The sequence below is a fragment of the Rhipicephalus microplus genome, unplaced genomic scaffold (assembly GCF_043290135.1).
Source record: "Rhipicephalus microplus isolate Deutch F79 unplaced genomic scaffold, USDA_Rmic scaffold_24, whole genome shotgun sequence".
NCBI classification, from domain to species: Eukaryota; Metazoa; Arthropoda; class Arachnida; order Ixodida; family Ixodidae; genus Rhipicephalus; species Rhipicephalus microplus.
The window spans coordinates 3448706-3465914 of NW_027464597.1; the positions used below are offsets into that span (position 1 = coordinate 3448706).

At 47.2% G+C, this 17209-nt stretch overlaps 1 protein-coding gene across 6 annotated transcripts in view; it reads right to left on the reverse strand.

Annotated features, from left to right (window-relative positions):
- LOC142786497 (uncharacterized) overlaps positions 1 to 17209 on the reverse strand; it is a 116259-nt gene that overhangs the window by 16983 nt on the left and 82067 nt on the right. For all 6 annotated transcript variants that reach the window (XM_075884223.1, XM_075884220.1, XM_075884219.1 and 3 more), the window contains 4 exons: positions 15833 to 15941; positions 7464 to 7557; positions 6263 to 6367; positions 3704 to 3818 (listed from right to left, as the gene is read on the reverse strand). In XM_075884223.1, the coding sequence (XP_075740338.1) occupies positions 3704 to 3818; positions 6263 to 6367; positions 7464 to 7557; positions 15833 to 15941 (423 nt within the window). The remainder of the gene's footprint in view (positions 1 to 3703; positions 3819 to 6262; positions 6368 to 7463; positions 7558 to 15832; positions 15942 to 17209) is intronic.

The following is a 17209-nucleotide window of genomic DNA, read 5'->3' on the forward strand; positions in this document are numbered from 1 at the left end:
GAGTCAACGCCATGCCAAGCAGTAGGCGAGTAATGGCCTCTACTGCATTTGTTTTATTGATTTGAGCGTTCAGAGTTCAACTGACTTCTTTGTACTGTTTGAGAAGTTATGGGTATACAACGGGCAAGCTCGGAGAGAGAAATTCTTTCTGGAAGGTGTGGAGACCCTTGCAGAAGGTCTTGAACTGTATGAGGATGGCACGTATTTTCAGGAAACTGCCTATCTAAAGAAGGTACAACATGGAGGGGGGTTCCAAGGACTCCCTCTACCCACCTGGCCATGACACTGATTGTGGCTTTATTAGGCACGTTGACTAGATTGATGGAAAAGGGGTATCCCATGGTCCAATGTAATGACAGTACAGTGCACTCCCTTTAAGACGAACTCTGTTAAGACGAATTCTTGCTTAAGCAAACAACATGGTAGTGTTTGTTTGATTGCCCATAGACTCAATGCAAAAAAAATCTGCTTAAGACAAACCGCATAACACAACTAATTTGTTCAGACGAACTCTCGCAGCGAACAACAACGACAATGATTCTGCTAAACGAACATTATAATCTCGATGGCAAGCTGAGAAAGCAAAATGAAAAAAAAAAGGAGAGAGAGAGGACTTCTGGCACCAAAGCTCAAAGCATATCGAAAGCTAATTGTGACGTGGATAAAGAAAGCAAGATAAGTAGAAAAGAAAAGTCAGCGCATAAAGCTGGTATCTCCCTCACCCCTAGCCTGTAGGTGAAGAAAGGGTTGTGCTACAGTTTTATTGTTAAAATGTAGTGGAAAATTATTCATGAGCATATTTATTATTAAATCCTGAAATCGAGCACTCACTAGATTAGTCTAAATACTTGGAAGCATAGTTTTTATGAAGCTGAACCAAATAAATGCTTTTTCTTGTTTTTTCCCTCTCCATCGTAAGCATACTTCACTCAGTGTTTTCAAGCAAAATATTTAGGTGTGCTTGGCATGTTAGCATTTGGTTTTTGGGGGCACTTCTGATAAGACAAACTCCTGATAAGACAAACAAATGATCGAGGTCCCTTGAAGTTTATTTTAAAGGGAGTCTACTGTACTCACATTAGAGCAGAGTTTTATAGATGCACTCTATGGTGCGATTATGTGCACATCATAAGAGGTCATTTTCACTAGATTGCCCAGAGGATGTGCAATGGTTGGCCATAGCTTGGCGAACCATAGGAAATAGTATGTAATGCTTATTAATTAGATTGTTATAAAAGCAGACACTGAACACGGCATCTATATAGTTGATGTTGGTGTGGTATGACGCCATTATAAGGTTTTTCTCGTATTCCGTGATGAGCACTGGCATAGCTCTGTGGTGAAATACTACTTGAGTGCCATGCAGAATGCCTGGGTTTGTGTCACGGACGGCTATTTTCGGCGACACCGCGTCACGGCAATTAACGGGCGCCGTACTCCCCGACTGACCGTGAGAAACGGCGGCACATGAAAGGGAACCGATAAGTGCAAAATGGGGTGCTCTCCTTAGAACGTCGCCGCCGACAGTTAATCCTTTTATAACCGTGGCGACGTCTGCAAGGTCGTAGAAGGCCGCGGTATACCCCGTACAAGGATTAGACTACAAGACGCCCGGCTGAGAGCTAAGTGGTTGACCGTTCCCACGGAGAAAAGCGTGGGAAACGCTCTGGTGGCCAAGCCGTATGACAACAACCCGACAGGTTGTCACTCTCGCTAGTTGAGGCCCCTCTCCCAATTAAAAAAGGGGTGGGGTCAAAATATTTTTGGGGCGGAGTTTCCCCTCAATTAAACGCGCATGATTGGACCCAGGTTGAGGTCTCTTGTCCCCAAGGAAGAGAGCGAGGAGACACGAGGGGGATTTAAGCGCAGGATTTTGCCCTGCTAGGCAGACTAGTCGCTGACCAACATGGTGTAGAAACAGATCAACAAGCATCTCTTCTAGAAGTTTTTAGTGTGGCTCTGTATCGGCTGGCCACCTAAACTTAGCCGTTCGTCTAGTTGTGACGCGATAATAACGTCTGCAACGTAGACATCGGGACTTTGCCTCGAGTTAGCTCAACCTGCTCGAGGTCACCTGCAAGCACTAGCCTCCCGGAGCCACCAGCGTTGCAACACCGCCGACATCGCAGTCGTGCCAGAACTCTCTCCGACTTCTCGCATCCGATCGTCGGGGACACAACGCTGCCGGTCATCGCACGTATGCCTTCACCTGTTTATATCTTCGAACTTTCTCCTCCGTAGTCCATTATTGTTAGTTTGTGTAGTTTGTAATAGTTCTCTCTCGTAAGCTGATTTCTTGTCTCTGTTATATATTTCTTTAGTGTATCAAGTGTTGATGTATTTTGTTAGTTGTATTGAAGTGTTGTATTAGATCCCGTGTGCTGCAATATCACTAGAGTAAAGTTTGTTTTGTTTTCTCACGTCTCTGATCTCTTCACTGTCTCTGCTTGCGTACGGAACGAACCGACCTGCTGTCATTCCCGTCGCCGACTTCGCGCTGGCGACGCTAGAGTGGCAGCTTGTAACAGTTTGATTCTGGCTCTAGATGTCATCTTTTTGTTCCTCCAGTTTTTTTCTTCACCTAGCACAGTGCCAATGCGTGCCTTGCATTTTCTGCCTCACAAGCTCCATAATGCAATCGCTTAAGTTCTCGCATGGGCTTTCCTGGTTTTATACGAACTGTCAATTACCTGTGGCTCATACCCGCATTCCATGGTGCGGGGCGTGTTGGTATGTGCCACACATGAAAGAAGTAAGGGGTCTCACAACGTATGCATCAAGTACCTCATGCGATTGATGTAATGACCTGCTAATCATGTTGGTCATGCACTAATACCCTCCCATGCATACTTTGGTATGTGTCAAATTAAAGGGGCCCTGCAACACTTTTTTAGCATGGTTAGAAATTGCTGCCGATCGGTAGTTGAGGCTCCTGAGAACAAGTTAGGCAAATATTTTAGCGCAGCATGTGGTCTGGAATTCATAATCAATTCTAAAAGTCAGCTAAAAATTGCTTTCTCTTCTCTCGACCATTGAATGAATAAGCTAAAAAATAACTCGTCACAGCTATTGCATCAGCCATTGGCTGATTTGAGCATTGTACACTTGGTCGTTACCGGGCCCGCCACGGGAGACAGCGACTTGTCCATGCGTGCGCATGTGCTCGCACTGAAAACTCATGTATGCGAACGAAAAAGAGAGAAAGAGAGAGAAAAAAAGCTCGAGGTTAAGAAGTGCGCGTGACGTATTTTGTTTCCCAGAGCCATCCCTTCCTGTTTAGCTTCCAGCACTTTCGTCGGGACTAGGGAACTAGGGAAGAGAGAATGTGATTGCACCGTGCGACAAACTTCGTAACTTCGCTTGTACTGGACGGATTTTAAAAACTGTTGCGTTGGTGAATACATGAGGCAATAAGCTCCTTTACTGAATTCATTCCATGGCTCTTTGAAAAAGTGTAGCAGTGTTTAATGAGATGAAAACGAGAGCGCCCAGACAAAGACGGCCAGATAGGCAGATAGAAACGCTCAGGGTGCTTCAGGTTTGCAGAGAAATGCTTCGAATTTCTAACTCTGCGCGTAATTTACAACTGCTATGCAATACAAAATACAGAAATTACGGTAGCTTCGTGCCAATGGCACCGCACTGCCCACAAAAGCATGACTCCCAGGTCAGACGTCTGTATACGTGTCAAGCTCGGACTCACCAAGGGGTAGCGACGTGAGCTGGTTCTCCTTCATGTTGAGCTTGGACAGGTGCTTGGCGCGCGAGAAGATCCCAAAGGGGATCTTGTTTATCTGGTTGTGCTCCATGTTGATGGACTGAAAGCAGAGAGGGGATCACAAGAAATCCACATTCTGCCAATCATCTCCTTCAAACTATAGAGTTTCATACAATAATAACTTGAGAGGAATCTGGCGCTGCAATCGCGTACCCCCATGGAAATTATGGGAAGTACAGGCTTCGGATTGGATAGGGTTAGCTAGCGAACAGTCTATGGACTTTTTTCTACAGTTTCAGTTTCGTTCTTCGCGCAGGGCAGATAGTGGAGTGCAGTGAAAAAGGCTGAAGCAGTGCCTTTGTCGTTCTAATAGGCCGACGACCACTAGATGTCCTGATTTGCTGCGACCCTGGAGCTTTACAAGTCGTATTTGACAGTTTAAACGAAGCGTCGTCCACTCACCGCTGCAGAGATGTAGCGTCTCATGCCAAGGCAGGAGATTGTCTCGAGTTCATGTTCTTCACGAGCGCGTCTTGCCTAAGCTCGTTTTAAATCGACTGCAAAGCGATGACGAAACAAAGTAGATGCGCCATCATGCTTCGCTGACTCGACTTCAAAACCAGAAATGTGTTGAGGGCAGACCACTGGGACAGACGCACCTAGCGTCGCAGAAGACGAAATGATAAGTGTTTCACAGTTGATACTGTATTGTTATTTCCACAAATAGGTAATACATACTTTTTAAAGAAAAACAAGCGTGTTTGTTTTGAAGTGTTGTAAAACATAATTAATTAAATCTTGATGCCAAATCTGGAACGCAGATGGCACAGCGATGCAAACCTTAATGATTGAATTTGCCCAGGTTTCACTTTAGCCACCTGGTCGCAAAAACTTTTTGCAATAAAGTTTGCACAGAAATAATTGAAGCAAGTTTAAATTAAATTTGAGTTCACATCACTTTATTTTACACTCGAAAAAAAAAAAAAAGCGACGCGAATCTTAAGAACGTAATCCATCCAAAGTGGATCCGAAGCCTGTACTTCTTATAATTCCCATGGGGGTACAAGTGCCACCGAAGGAGCCCGCGTAGACACTAGCGCCTGATTCCACTCTTGGTATTATTGTATGAAAACTCTATGGCTTCAAACAATACTGGGATGCCCAGATGAAGGTGGCTCACAGTACTAGGCGTGGTACTAGAAAAGAGATTTGGCACTAACGCTAGACTGCATGAAGGGATAACACGAAGCAACTTGAGGTAACCGTTCAGCTACTAAAATTAAGGGCATGCCATTCCGAAAAGCGCAGGGTGTCAGAATCTAATGTTTTTTTGTTTTTGTTTCAGCTTCGTTTGACTGAAAAAAATTTCTTTATGTTTACATTTCGGAATAAAAGAAAAAAGGAACTCTGTAATGGTCTCTTAATTGCATACCAAGAAAGCGTCAAGTTAATGTAATGATAAAAACATGGTTTTTATTTATCTTCATGAGTTAATTATAAATTCTCTGAGCAGGCTGAATGCTTTGCATCGAGAGAGTGAGATCTCAGAAGAAGCACTTCAAGGATAATTTTCATTCTGGTACGGCTCAGAGCGCTTATAGCCGCTTACTGTGCAGGACTGGCTGTAATGCATTGTTTTTCTAAGTCCCAGTTTAACCTCCCAAACAACTCTTCGTGCACGCATGCTGCTTATTGTGCAGTTGCCCTAGATGAAAGACAGATTATAATGTGGCTGCCAAAAAATTAGTCGGAGAAGCAAGGGAGCGGGTATTTTTTATGCAGAAATGCACCAATTGGGGAGAGAGGAAGGATGAATTTAGGAATGAGGAGGCCACACTGACTGAATGAATAGAGCCCGGGAGGAGACAAAAAAAGAAGGCAGAAGAGGAGGGCGGGGGAATGGGCAGCAGTGAAAAGCAGGCACGGTGTGAGAGTGTGGTACAGCTCATAGTGTGGGTATTCTGAGACTAGCACGTCGCCCTTCACTACAAGTGATCTTATACTGCCCTACAGTGCAAAAATTGCGTGCTGTATCAGAATAGTAATGGCATATTGTAAATCAACCCATAAATATGTGTAAACTGTGAAAGTTGTAGAAAAATCTACTCAAAAGTAAATATGCTTCTACGACAAAGCTAAGTGTAAGTTTAAGCGTGCTTTTTATCTGTCAGACACAATATTAAGGAGAAGTAACAATGATTCCACGAAAAGTACAGGTGATGTTGTTAGAAGTAATTGTAATGTAAATGAGTAGAAAGAAAAGTGGAAGAAAGGATGTCTTGCCACCTACAGGATCCAACCAAGCCTTCAACCTTCAGATAACGGGTCCGAATCTCTACCACTGAAATACAGTGGCGGTAAACCCTCCCGTCCACTTTATAGGGTATACATGTGCATTCAAATATGGGAGCGTCGGTCAGAGCCACTTGCTGCACTGACGGTGAGTGTGGCTTTTTTGCCTGTCTGGCTTCATGTGGCACTAAAAATGATGCCAAAAAATAATAAATAAAGGTATCAATACAGCTAGCAACCTCCCCAACTTACGGTGACTGTAGTGAACTGGGCCGGACCCCCTGAGGGGTACGATGCAAAATTGTTTCGTGACAGGGTGAGGGTGTGCAGATTCGTGAAGCTCGCTAAAAGTCCTTCCTGTAAGAGGCAAATACAAAAGAAAAGAAAAAAGAAACGAAACGTGAGTTCATTGGTGAAGACACTTACTTTTATACTTAAATCAAGCAAAGGCAACAGCGCTAGCAGTGCTCAATTAAACCTTGATAAAAGTGGCCACAATAAATTCCAGACATGTGTCTTTCGTATCCTAAACAACACGGCAGTGAAACTTGCGGTTTTCGTCACATGTGGGAAGGTCAACTGACCCAAACATGAACGTCACTTACGTCACCCGATAGTTGTAAAATTCTAGTGAAAAGCACGGTTTTGCCTGGTGCTGCATAAGTGTTACGCTTTGCCAATGTCACTGGTTGGCCAAGTGTCACATCAATGCTGGCCATTGTCAAGAGGTGACAGCAGTGACCTACACCACACTGTTTTGTAGTTCTCAGTATTTTGACAGCCTCAGTACTCTCAGAACCAGAGTTCACAGCTATGTGCTGCTCAACCAACGACGTCCGACGTGACGTTTCTGCTAGGGTCATGTGATGATCCTCTAGCATGTGACGGTGACTGGAAGTTTTGACACTGAGCTGTTTAGGCTATGCAGACATTCATCCCTGGGTGATTTAAACAAGCATCCATGGTTTACGAGTCATAAGTAGAAAATGCACATCAAAATGACCTTCAGGAACACAACATACATAAAATGAACAGTCCATTTTTTTTTTCAGTGAGAAAAACGACGCATCTCATATTGTCAAAAAAAAAAAAAGAAAAACAAAACCAGCAAACTTTTTCATCTTTATGGTATGAAACATTATTTCGACCACCTGGGGTTCTTTAACGTGCACCCAAATATGAGCACATGGGCCTACAGTATTTTCGGCTCCATCGGAAATGCAGCCGCCGCAGCCGGGACTCAATTCCTCGATCTGTGGGTCAGCAGCCGAGTACCTTAGCTGCTAGACCACTGAGGCGGGGCAACGCTATATTTATTGCAAGACTATTTTTGATTTACTTCATTATAACATATGTTTCGCTATATCTGGGTTGATTATATCGAGGTTTGAGTGCAACAATATCTGAGTGTATCAAGAAAAAAGAAGGAAAAAGACAAAAGAGCGGTACTGACGGGTAGTTGGGAGACCAAGTTGCTCTCGACGTTGAAGTCCGTGATGAGAACACAATTGCTCAGGGACTTTGGCACGGCTGTCAGCTGATTATACCTGCAGTTCAGCCAAGGCAAGTGATCACATTGGGCTCCAGCGTTACACACACACATATCATGGCAGCACTTTTACTTGGGTGTGAATGCGTGACAAAGGCAAGCAACTCACAACACCTGGTGGGCTTATGGAAGTAAAGATTCAGTTTTAAAACATGGCAACCATAGGTTTCGGCAGTGGGGTGCACAAGCTGCACTTGGTTCCCCATAAGTGACACCAGCACTACCCCCTGTGGGGATGCAACACCACTTTGCACCCGTAAAACAAATTCCTGCCAGCGGCAATGATGATAGTTCATCAGCATTCTCATGAAAACAGAACAGCTTGAATCGTTCAACAAAAGCTTCTCCTAGGCACAACTGTATGTTCCTAAGTACGTAAAAGTCCTGTTATGATTGGACCCCCTGGCTTGGCTCCGCTTGGACGCATGAGACGTTGCGGCTGAGCCTACCGTGATTTCTTCCGGGTCAGCGCTCCCGGAAATGCACCAAGAGTGCAACAACACGAAAGTCGTTCTTGAAATTCTTCAGGGTCATTGGCACCCCTCGTAAAACCCTTTAGACACCCCTGACTGACTGACGGTTTAGGAAGAGCTGTTGGCCGTCGAGGCGGCTTGCTTTGTCATCAAGGTGCCCCGGGCAAAGGGCCCAACGTCTGACAACTGTCTCCAGATGCGTTTTCCATGTTCTGCGTGGTGCTGGCATGCCACCGTTTCCAAAAACCGTGGCCTAGCCTGTGCCGCATACTCAGCACTGCAATGGACTACAGAGTTGATTTCCAAATAGGACTCAACGTTTTCGTGCTGTGCCCTGTCATGCTTGGTGTGCAGTGTTTTCTCCCTCGCCATCGGACGATCTGGGCGTGCCTCTTTCCCTTTCCTGGGTTGGGAAGGAGGCCACGTTTCACCTCCCCGTTTTTGGGGCCGAGGAGGAGATGGCAATTGCATTGGACTGTACTGGCCTGCATTGTTCTTTCTTGCACAGAATTCTGGAAAGACCAGGAGATAAAACGCGAGTGCCAAGACGTTCCCGACAAGCTCCCAGAAGCTCCCATCATGCTTCCACCGAGAGATTCCACGATGTTGCTTTCATCATGTAGTAACAGGCTACCTATAAATAATGTAAATAAAAGGTACTGTACATCTCTGGGCTCCTCTCCTTGACATCTCCCCGAGACTCTGGCTGCCTCTAGTCCTAAGGGTAGACCCCGATTACATTAGTCCTGTTAAGCGGTTTATTGACGGACACTCAGCGATGATTCACGACAGCGACAGTCAATGCGGGGATCGACTCTCTGCCAAGCTGCTCTTCTTCTTAAGAAAAGGGCGACCCACTAGAAGGCGCTGAAGAGGATGACCCACTGTTCAAAGGCTTTACCACAACTACCCCGGGTACGAAAAGGGAGCCGCCTGGCGACCTAACAGCTGGTTACAATGAGCGGGTCATGGTAGGCCTTGAGGCGCTCCACGTTAACAATGTCGCGTCCTCGACGACGCATGTCCGAAGATTGTTCGATGGGTTCAATCAAGTAGTTGACTGGGGAAGTGCATTTGACGACACGGTAGGGGCCTTTGTATTTAGGCAATAGTTTTGAAGATAGGCCAGTTGCAGTAGTAGGGATCGAGAGCCAGACGAGCGCTCCAGGGAGGAATGTGGGTGCAGTAGTACTGGCGTCCGCGCGAATGCTTTTTTGCCGCTCTTGATCATGCGCAGTAAAGGTCTTTGCAAGCTCTCGACATTCTTCAGCAAGCTTGGCTGTAGCAGAAATAGGTGCCCACTCAGACGGATCTGGCCTGTACGGAAGTATCGTGTCGATGGTGTGGGACGGGTGCCTTCCATATAATAAAAAGAAAGGTGAAAAGCCAGTAGTGCTCTGAGGGGCGGTATTATATGCGTAGGTGACGAAGGGTAGAATGTAATCCCAATTTGTGTGATCGGCGGCGACGTATTTGGAGAGCATGTCGCCGAGCGTACGGTTGAAGCGTTCTGTGAGGCCATTCGTCTGCGGGTGGTAAGCAGCAGTTTTGCGGTGAACAACGTTGCACTCTTTGAGAATGGCTTGAACGACTTCAGACAGGAAGACGCGGCCTCGGGCACTGAGCAGTTCCTGGGGTGAGCCGTGTCGCAGAATGAATCGTTGGAGCAGAAAGGAAGCCACATTGCTCGCTGTAGCCGCGGGAAGAGCGGCCGTTTCGGCGTATCGCGTGAGGTGGTCCACAGCAACAATGGCCCAGCGGTTACCAGCTGACGTTAGTGGAAGTGGCCCATACAAATCGATGCCAACGCGCCCAAACGGCCTGGCAGGGCAAGGTAGAGGTTGCAAACCTACCGGCGACAGGTGCGTTGAAGTTTTGCGGCGCTGACATTCTATGCAGGAGCGAACGAATTTCTGCACGTAGCGGTACATGCCGCGCCAAAAGTACCGTTGGCGAATGCGGTGGTAAGTCTTCGATACCCCGGAGTGCGCACACTGCAGATCAGAATGAAAGAATTCGCATATGTCAGAGCGCAGACTGCGAGGTATGACTAGTAGCCACTGGCGGCCGTCACCGTTGTAATTGCGTCGATGGAGGAGGTCGTCGCGAACGGCGAAATGGTGGGCTTGACGACGCAACGCGCGAGTGGATGGAGTGGATGGATCAGTCAGCAAGTCTATCAGTGAGGCAATCCATTGATCCTTGCGCTGTTCAGTAGCAATAGCATGAATGCTAATCGAAGAAATGGCAAGGTGAGACACTGAGTTGTTGGCATTGTCGTCAGGCAAGGGAGAGCGCGACAGGGCGTCGGCGTCAGCATGTTGCCTTCCATTGCGGTACAGCACGCGGATGTCATAGTCTTGCAGGCGAAGTGCCCACCGGGCGAGACGGCCTGAGGGATCTTTCAATGACGACAACCAACATAGTGCGTGGTGGTCGGTGACGACATCAAATGGGCGACCATACAAATAAGGTCGGAACTTTGCAAGGGCCCAGACGATTGCCAAACATTCTTTCTCGGTGACTGTGTAATTAGTCTCGGCTTTAGTAAGCGTACGGCTCGCGTACGCCACGACATATTTTGGGAACCTTGGTTTGCGCTGCGCAAGGACAGCGCCGAGGCCGACACCACTGGCATCCGTGTGTACCTCTGTAGGGGCCGTAGGGTCGTAGTGGCGGAGTATGGGAGGCGACGTCAACAAACGACGAAGTGTTCTGAAAGCGTCGTCGCACTGTGATGACCACGAATGGAGAGGCCCGTTACTTCCGAGAAGCTTCGTCAGCGGCGATATGATAGTCGCGAAGTTTCGAATGAAGCGCCGAAAGTAGGAACACAGTCCTACGAAACTGCGCAGTTCCTTCACGGATGTCGGCTTGGGGAACTCGGTCACGGCCCGAAGCTTGGTTGGATCAGGGAGAATTCCGTCCTTGGACACGACGTAGCCGAGTATTGTCAGCTGCCGAGCTGCAAATTGGCACTTCTTTAGGTTCAGTTGCAGACTGGCGTTTCTCAGACGCGTTAAAACATGCCGAAGGCGTTGAAGGTGCGTCGAGAAGTCAGGAGCAAAAACGACTTCGTCATCGAGGTAGCACAGGCATGTGTGCCATTTCAGGTCACGCAGAACTGTATCCATCATGCGCTCAAAGGTGGCGGGCGCATTGCACAGCCCAAACGGCATAACGTTAAACTCGTACAAGCCGTCGGGGGTGACAAAAGCGGTCTTTGGTCGAGCGTCCTCAGCCATAGGTACTTGCCAGTACCCTGAGCGCAAATCGAGGGATGAAAAGAATTCTGCTCCTTGCAGGCTGTCAATCGCGTCATCTACCCGCGGTAGTGGATACACGTCCTTACGAGTGATCTTGTTGAGGCGTCGGTAGTCCACACAGAACCGCACAGAACCGCCCTTCTTCGTGACGAGAACGACAGGCGATGCCCAGGGGCTGCTAGAGGGGCGAATAACATCGCGGCGAAGCATGTCGTCGACTTGCTCGTGGATTACACGGCGTTCTGTGGGAGATACGCGATATGGACGTTGCCGCAGCGGTGGCTGTGCGCCTGTGTCGATGCGATGCGTAACGGTCGATGTGCGGCCGAGAGAAGGTTGAGCGACACCGAAAGAAGAGCGGAATTCTTCCAACAGGCTCAAAAGCTGGGAACGCTGGCCCTGCGTAAGGTCGTCGGGTATGCAGGGACCGAATATATCATCGGATGATGAAGCAGATGTCGAAACAGCACCAAGCGTACAGGAACTTGGGCAGTGCATGTCATCGGGTTGATCCATAACTTGCGCGTCTTCGATGGGTTCCACGCTGCCGAGACATTCTCCTCGCACCAACGTAACGCTGTACTGAGATGAGTTCACAACAAAAATAGTGGTGCTGCCGTGAGTGAGTTGCACGGTCGAGAAAGGAACCAGCAAGCTTTTTCTTATGAAAACACGATGAGATGGCGAGAGGAGTGCAGCGGAGTCAGAAAGGCTTGCGCAGTAGAGTGACACCGCAACGGACGAGTTTGCAGGCACTTGAGTGTCGTCTCTGACGAGTAACTTGCTTGCAGCGGATGGACTGTCGGCCGGCGTCAAAGAAGAGAATGGCGCGAGTTCTATTTCTGCTGGTGCGCAATGAATGACGGCGTCGTGGCGGGAGAGAAAATCCCATCCTAGGATGACGTCGTGAGAGCATGAAGAAATTATGATGAATTCGACCGCATACATCACGTCCTGAATCATAAGGCGGGCTGTGCACATCGCTGTAGGGTGAATGCTTTGGGCGCTGGCTGTACGGAGGGAGAGCCCGCAAAGCGGCGTGGTCACTTTGCGCAGTAATCGGCAAAGTTTTTCGTCCATCACGGATACGGCGGCTCCAGTATCTACAAGGGCAGATGCACGAACGCCATCCACAAGCACGTCTATCACGTTCGACGGGCTTTCCTGAGGGCTTCCGCAGTTCGACAGCGTCGCAGCCCTTGCCTCGTGGACTGCGACGACTAGTTTTCCTGGTCGCCCTCGAGTGGACGTGGCCGCATCGGTGACAGTGAGCGACGTCGTGGAGATGGTGAACGGCGGGTAGACGGAACGGAGCGGGACGACGGTGACATAGGCGGCGGTTGGTCATAAGAGCGGCTTGACTGGCTGGGAAAGTTGGAGGCGACCTGCGGTTGCTGCACACGATTGCAATATCGTGCCACATGACCGACGCAACCGCAAGCAAAGCAGATGGGGCGATTATCAGCAGTGCGCCATTGGTTTGCTGGTCGCATCCATGTCGCAGAACGCGATTGGCGAGCCGGCTGCTGATATGAGTGCATGGTAGGCGGCACTCGGGGCACGTGGGTGACGCCGGCGTATGTAGGCGAGACAGGTTCTCCAAAGGCCTGGGGCCTCGCGACGGTTTCGGTGTAATTTAGCGGAACAGTGACAGAAATCGGTGGGGGCGGCCTGGCAACAACTTGGGCGTAGCTGAGTGGCACAGATGCAGGAGGTGGCTGGTGGTATTCAGAGACGACCTCCGCGATTTCCTGCTGAATGGCTCGGCGGAGCGGAGGTAGAAGTGTACTTGATGGCTGTTGAGCTTGTTGTGGGGAAGCAAAAGCCAGTAGAGAGACCTGGCCGGCAACTTCCTCACGCACGAACGACTTGATTTCGGCGAGCAAGGTTGCGTCGTCTGGAACTGCTGACAAGGCCGAGAGATCAGCATCACGTGGTGGCGGGCGACGGGTCATCAAGCGCTGCCGTTGCAGCTCGTCGTAACTTTGGCATAACATGATGACTTCTGCCACAGTGCGGGGGTTCTTTGCCAGGAGCATGGTGAAGGCATCGTCGGCGATGCCTTTTAGAACATGCGTGATTTTGTCAGCCTCTGACATGTTCAGGTCGACTTTCTTGCACAAGTCAAGGATGTCCTCGATATAACTTGTGAAGGACTCACCGGTCTGCTGGGCTCGTTCACGTAAACGCTGTTCAGCTTGCAGCTTACGAATAGCAGGGCGGCCGAACACGTCGACGACAGCGGTTTTAAAAGCGGACCATGTCGGGAAATCAGATGCGTGGTTGTTGTACCACATGCCGGCCACACCCGCGAGATAGAAAAACAGGTTGCCGAGTTTACCTGCCTCGTCCCAATGGTTGGGGACGCTCACGCGTTCGTATATGGCCAGCCAGTCCTCGACGTCGGTGCCATCCGCTCCGGTGAATACAGGAGGGTCGCGAATGCGGGGGACACCGGGACATGGCGGCGATGTAGGAGGAAGCGTTTGCTGGGCGGCGTCTTGGTACATGGTTGAAGGCACGGTACGGGATCGAAGCTCCAAGGGCATCGAATGCTGACCGAAGGTGTTTGAAGGGCACAGCACTTTCAGCACTCTCCACCAAATTGTTAAGCGGTTTATTGACGGACACTCAGCGATGATTCACGACAGCGACAGTCAATGCGGTGATCGACTCTCTGCACGAGCTGCTCTTCTTCTTAAGAAAAGGGCGACCCACTAGAAGGCGCTGAAGAGGATGACCCACTGTTCAAAGGCTTTACCACAGTCCGTAGACAAGCTAGTTGGTCTACAGGTAAGGTGTTAATGCCTTCTCATCAGTCTTTTTGCTCAAGTCAGACTTTTAATGCGACAAACCTACATTTAAATAAAAGCTCTGTGTAATGAATTATTTTCATTTTGTGACCTTAGCTGCAATGAGAACTGCAGTACTTTCTTCCTGTTTAATGAAGCCATTTCATCAGGCAGTCTAAATCTAAAAATGCTTTCATCTATTACAAGCATAATGAAGCTCCTCCTGCGGTAGCTAACAAATTTAACAACAAAAATCTGATGCTAATGTATGAACAGTGCCTAAATTGGCTTTGAATGCTAGGTGTGGTTCACTACTGCATGAGTTTTGTGGCTGTGACATTCCTTACACAGTTGAGCCCAGCCTCACTGTAATGATTTGAATAATGAAGCTACCAATGAAATACTTCTTTATAGATTTGACTATACTACAAGTGTTTTCTGTAACATCCACACACAGTTCTGCCTTGGTTTCCCTTCCCCCAACTCACAAAAAAAAAAAAAAATTCCAGAATGCATTCATGTCTTTCTCATTCTTTTTACCTGGGCCATGGAGACTACATTTGAAGTAAAATATAAGCTAAATGTTATTTCTATTAAAGCACAGTTAGTATGATAATTATTTAACTAGTGAATAGTATTCTGTTTGTATCTATCGGTGAAACTTCATACCATAGGAATGGCCTCTCTGTGTACTAACTTCAAGCAGTGTTTGGAAGCATCATATTCAGCAGAGCAAATATGGAACAGCGGGCACTGTCAGGGCTAAAAATGCAGCGTACTGTACACTCTTGGTAAATAAAAATCACTTTAAATGAAAGTGCTTCCTGAAAAAACATAATAATATGATTTGTCTCATGCTTCAATTCTGCACCCCTGTTGATTCTCAGTAAACAGAACTCCTATTAATCGGAATTTCCCTGTTTCCTTCATTTTCCTTTTCATTAGAGTCTACTGAATACATGTTTTATGAAAACATGGCTTAAGGTTTGCAGGCATTTTTGCATGAATACTTAACGCGATACATACCAGTAGGCGCCAGATGTTTAAGGACTCTGAGGCATAAAGAAAAAGCCCAATATTCCCACCGCTCCACCAGGGAGTCTTGAATGCGGATTTTGAGCTTCTAAAAACGTGCTAACAGCATTTAGACTGGATAAAGCCACAAAATGCTGATGTCAGGTTATTGCAGACCTAGTGGTCTCTAAACACAACGGCGATGACATGTGTTCAGACATGAGTGTTGGCATGATTTTGTCTTGGGGAATGCAAAGCCGTGCTGCATTCCCCAAGCTGTTACGATAGGGGTACAGAACTGGTGTAGCTGGGGTAGGGTGGGCAAGTGCTGATGTGGCCTGAGGGGAGCAAGTGCCACGCCACTTTTGCACCCTCCTTGCAAATGGTCAAGTTATTTAGAACCCACTGTAAATAATATGGAACCCGAGATGTACATGTGTTAGTAAGACCTTGCTGTGTTCACATCTTATTGTCCACAAAAGGACCTGTGTGAGCTGCTTTCCAGCCTATTCATTGGTGCGATAGCTTTAGAAATTAATGAAATGTCAAAAGTAAGCACTGCGTCATTCTTCTCTCTTCTGTCTTGTTTAACTGTTCGCCACAATAGTAAAATCACCTCTAAACTTCTTAAGCCGACAGTACACTGCAGTGAAATGATAATGGAGTGAATGTTACGATAGTAGTGAATGGGTGGCAGTAAGCAAAGCAGGGAGGAGAGAGAGACTGACCTGATGCCGAACCGGGAAAGCACCATAAGGTTGCCTATCGTGTCGGGCAGGTCCACAAGCTCATTGTGCTGGACATCGAGCGTCGACAGCTGCACGCAGTTCCCAATCTCTGCACAAGATCATTCAGAACACCAAAATCCTGTTTAGGCGGCCTTGTCAATACATACCCTTGTTCCAAACAGTGCAGATACGGGATGCAGAAGCGACCACACAACACAGAAGCCGACTTCCAACAAGGATTTGCAGACAGACACACAGATAAATCCCCGTCGGAAGTCATCGCCGGTGTTGTGTGGTTTTTTCTGCGTCCTGTTTCTGCATGGTTTGGAATAATCATGTTTAGAACACTACAGCATGAAGGATGAGTTACTTCATCCACCCACAAAATACTGCAGGCCCACAGGAGGTATATCAAAGGTTAGATACAACTGCTGAGACAAACAGCAAGATAGAAAATCAGGTATAAGTCGTAATAAAATATATGTTGCATGAATGGTTGTGCAAGTGTTTTCTACCAGTACGTATACCGTCAAATCAACACATATCAAACCCACAAATAGTGAATTATCATGTAAACTGAACAGTTGTCAAATCTTCTTAAAATATTTTTTTTTTAATTATAAAAATTTATACAATTTGAGAGTGAAACTGACTTGCTTGGAACACGGAAATATTTTACTTTCAAAACTTTGACTATGATGCCCCACAATGTTGATGCAATGAGTGATGAACATCCAATGCAAAACACAACCTCAACTTATTATTTACATGTAGCTCAACAAAAATCTGTGATAAAGAAATAGGGAGCACCCTTGAACGATGATGCAATCGCTTTGTGCTGTTTCAGCCAGCTGCAACACTGGTGACCAAAGTGCTTTCAGATGGGCTTGGCTGGAAGCCAGCAATTCAAGATTACCACGTTTTATTGCACAGAGAGCAGCATGGTCCCGCCTGTTGCCAGTCCACGTCAACACAGCAAAAGAATGCTTTATGCGTCTGATTTTGAATAAAATAAAATAAAATAATGATAACAAAAAATGCCACTTATTTTATCGACTGCAGACAATAGTCTCTTGTATTGCGGTCCATTAAAAGCAAACCTCGGTCTATTAATTTAATACGTAGGTCCAAGTTTGGCTGAATAATGGTCTGTTGTATCTGAAAGTCTGCTGTATGTGGGTCTGTTATAATGAGCGTGAACCGTATCATTAAAAGAAGTTTCCCTTTCTCTGTACTTAAGTAGGCATGTCAAACTGTATGCTCGTGCACCCGACAATTTACTGTTTTTATGGTAAAATAGGAGTACAGAGTTTACTGTGCCTATGAATATATGAGAAATGGATGCAAAAGAATATCTCAGCGCAAAATGAGCTCTAG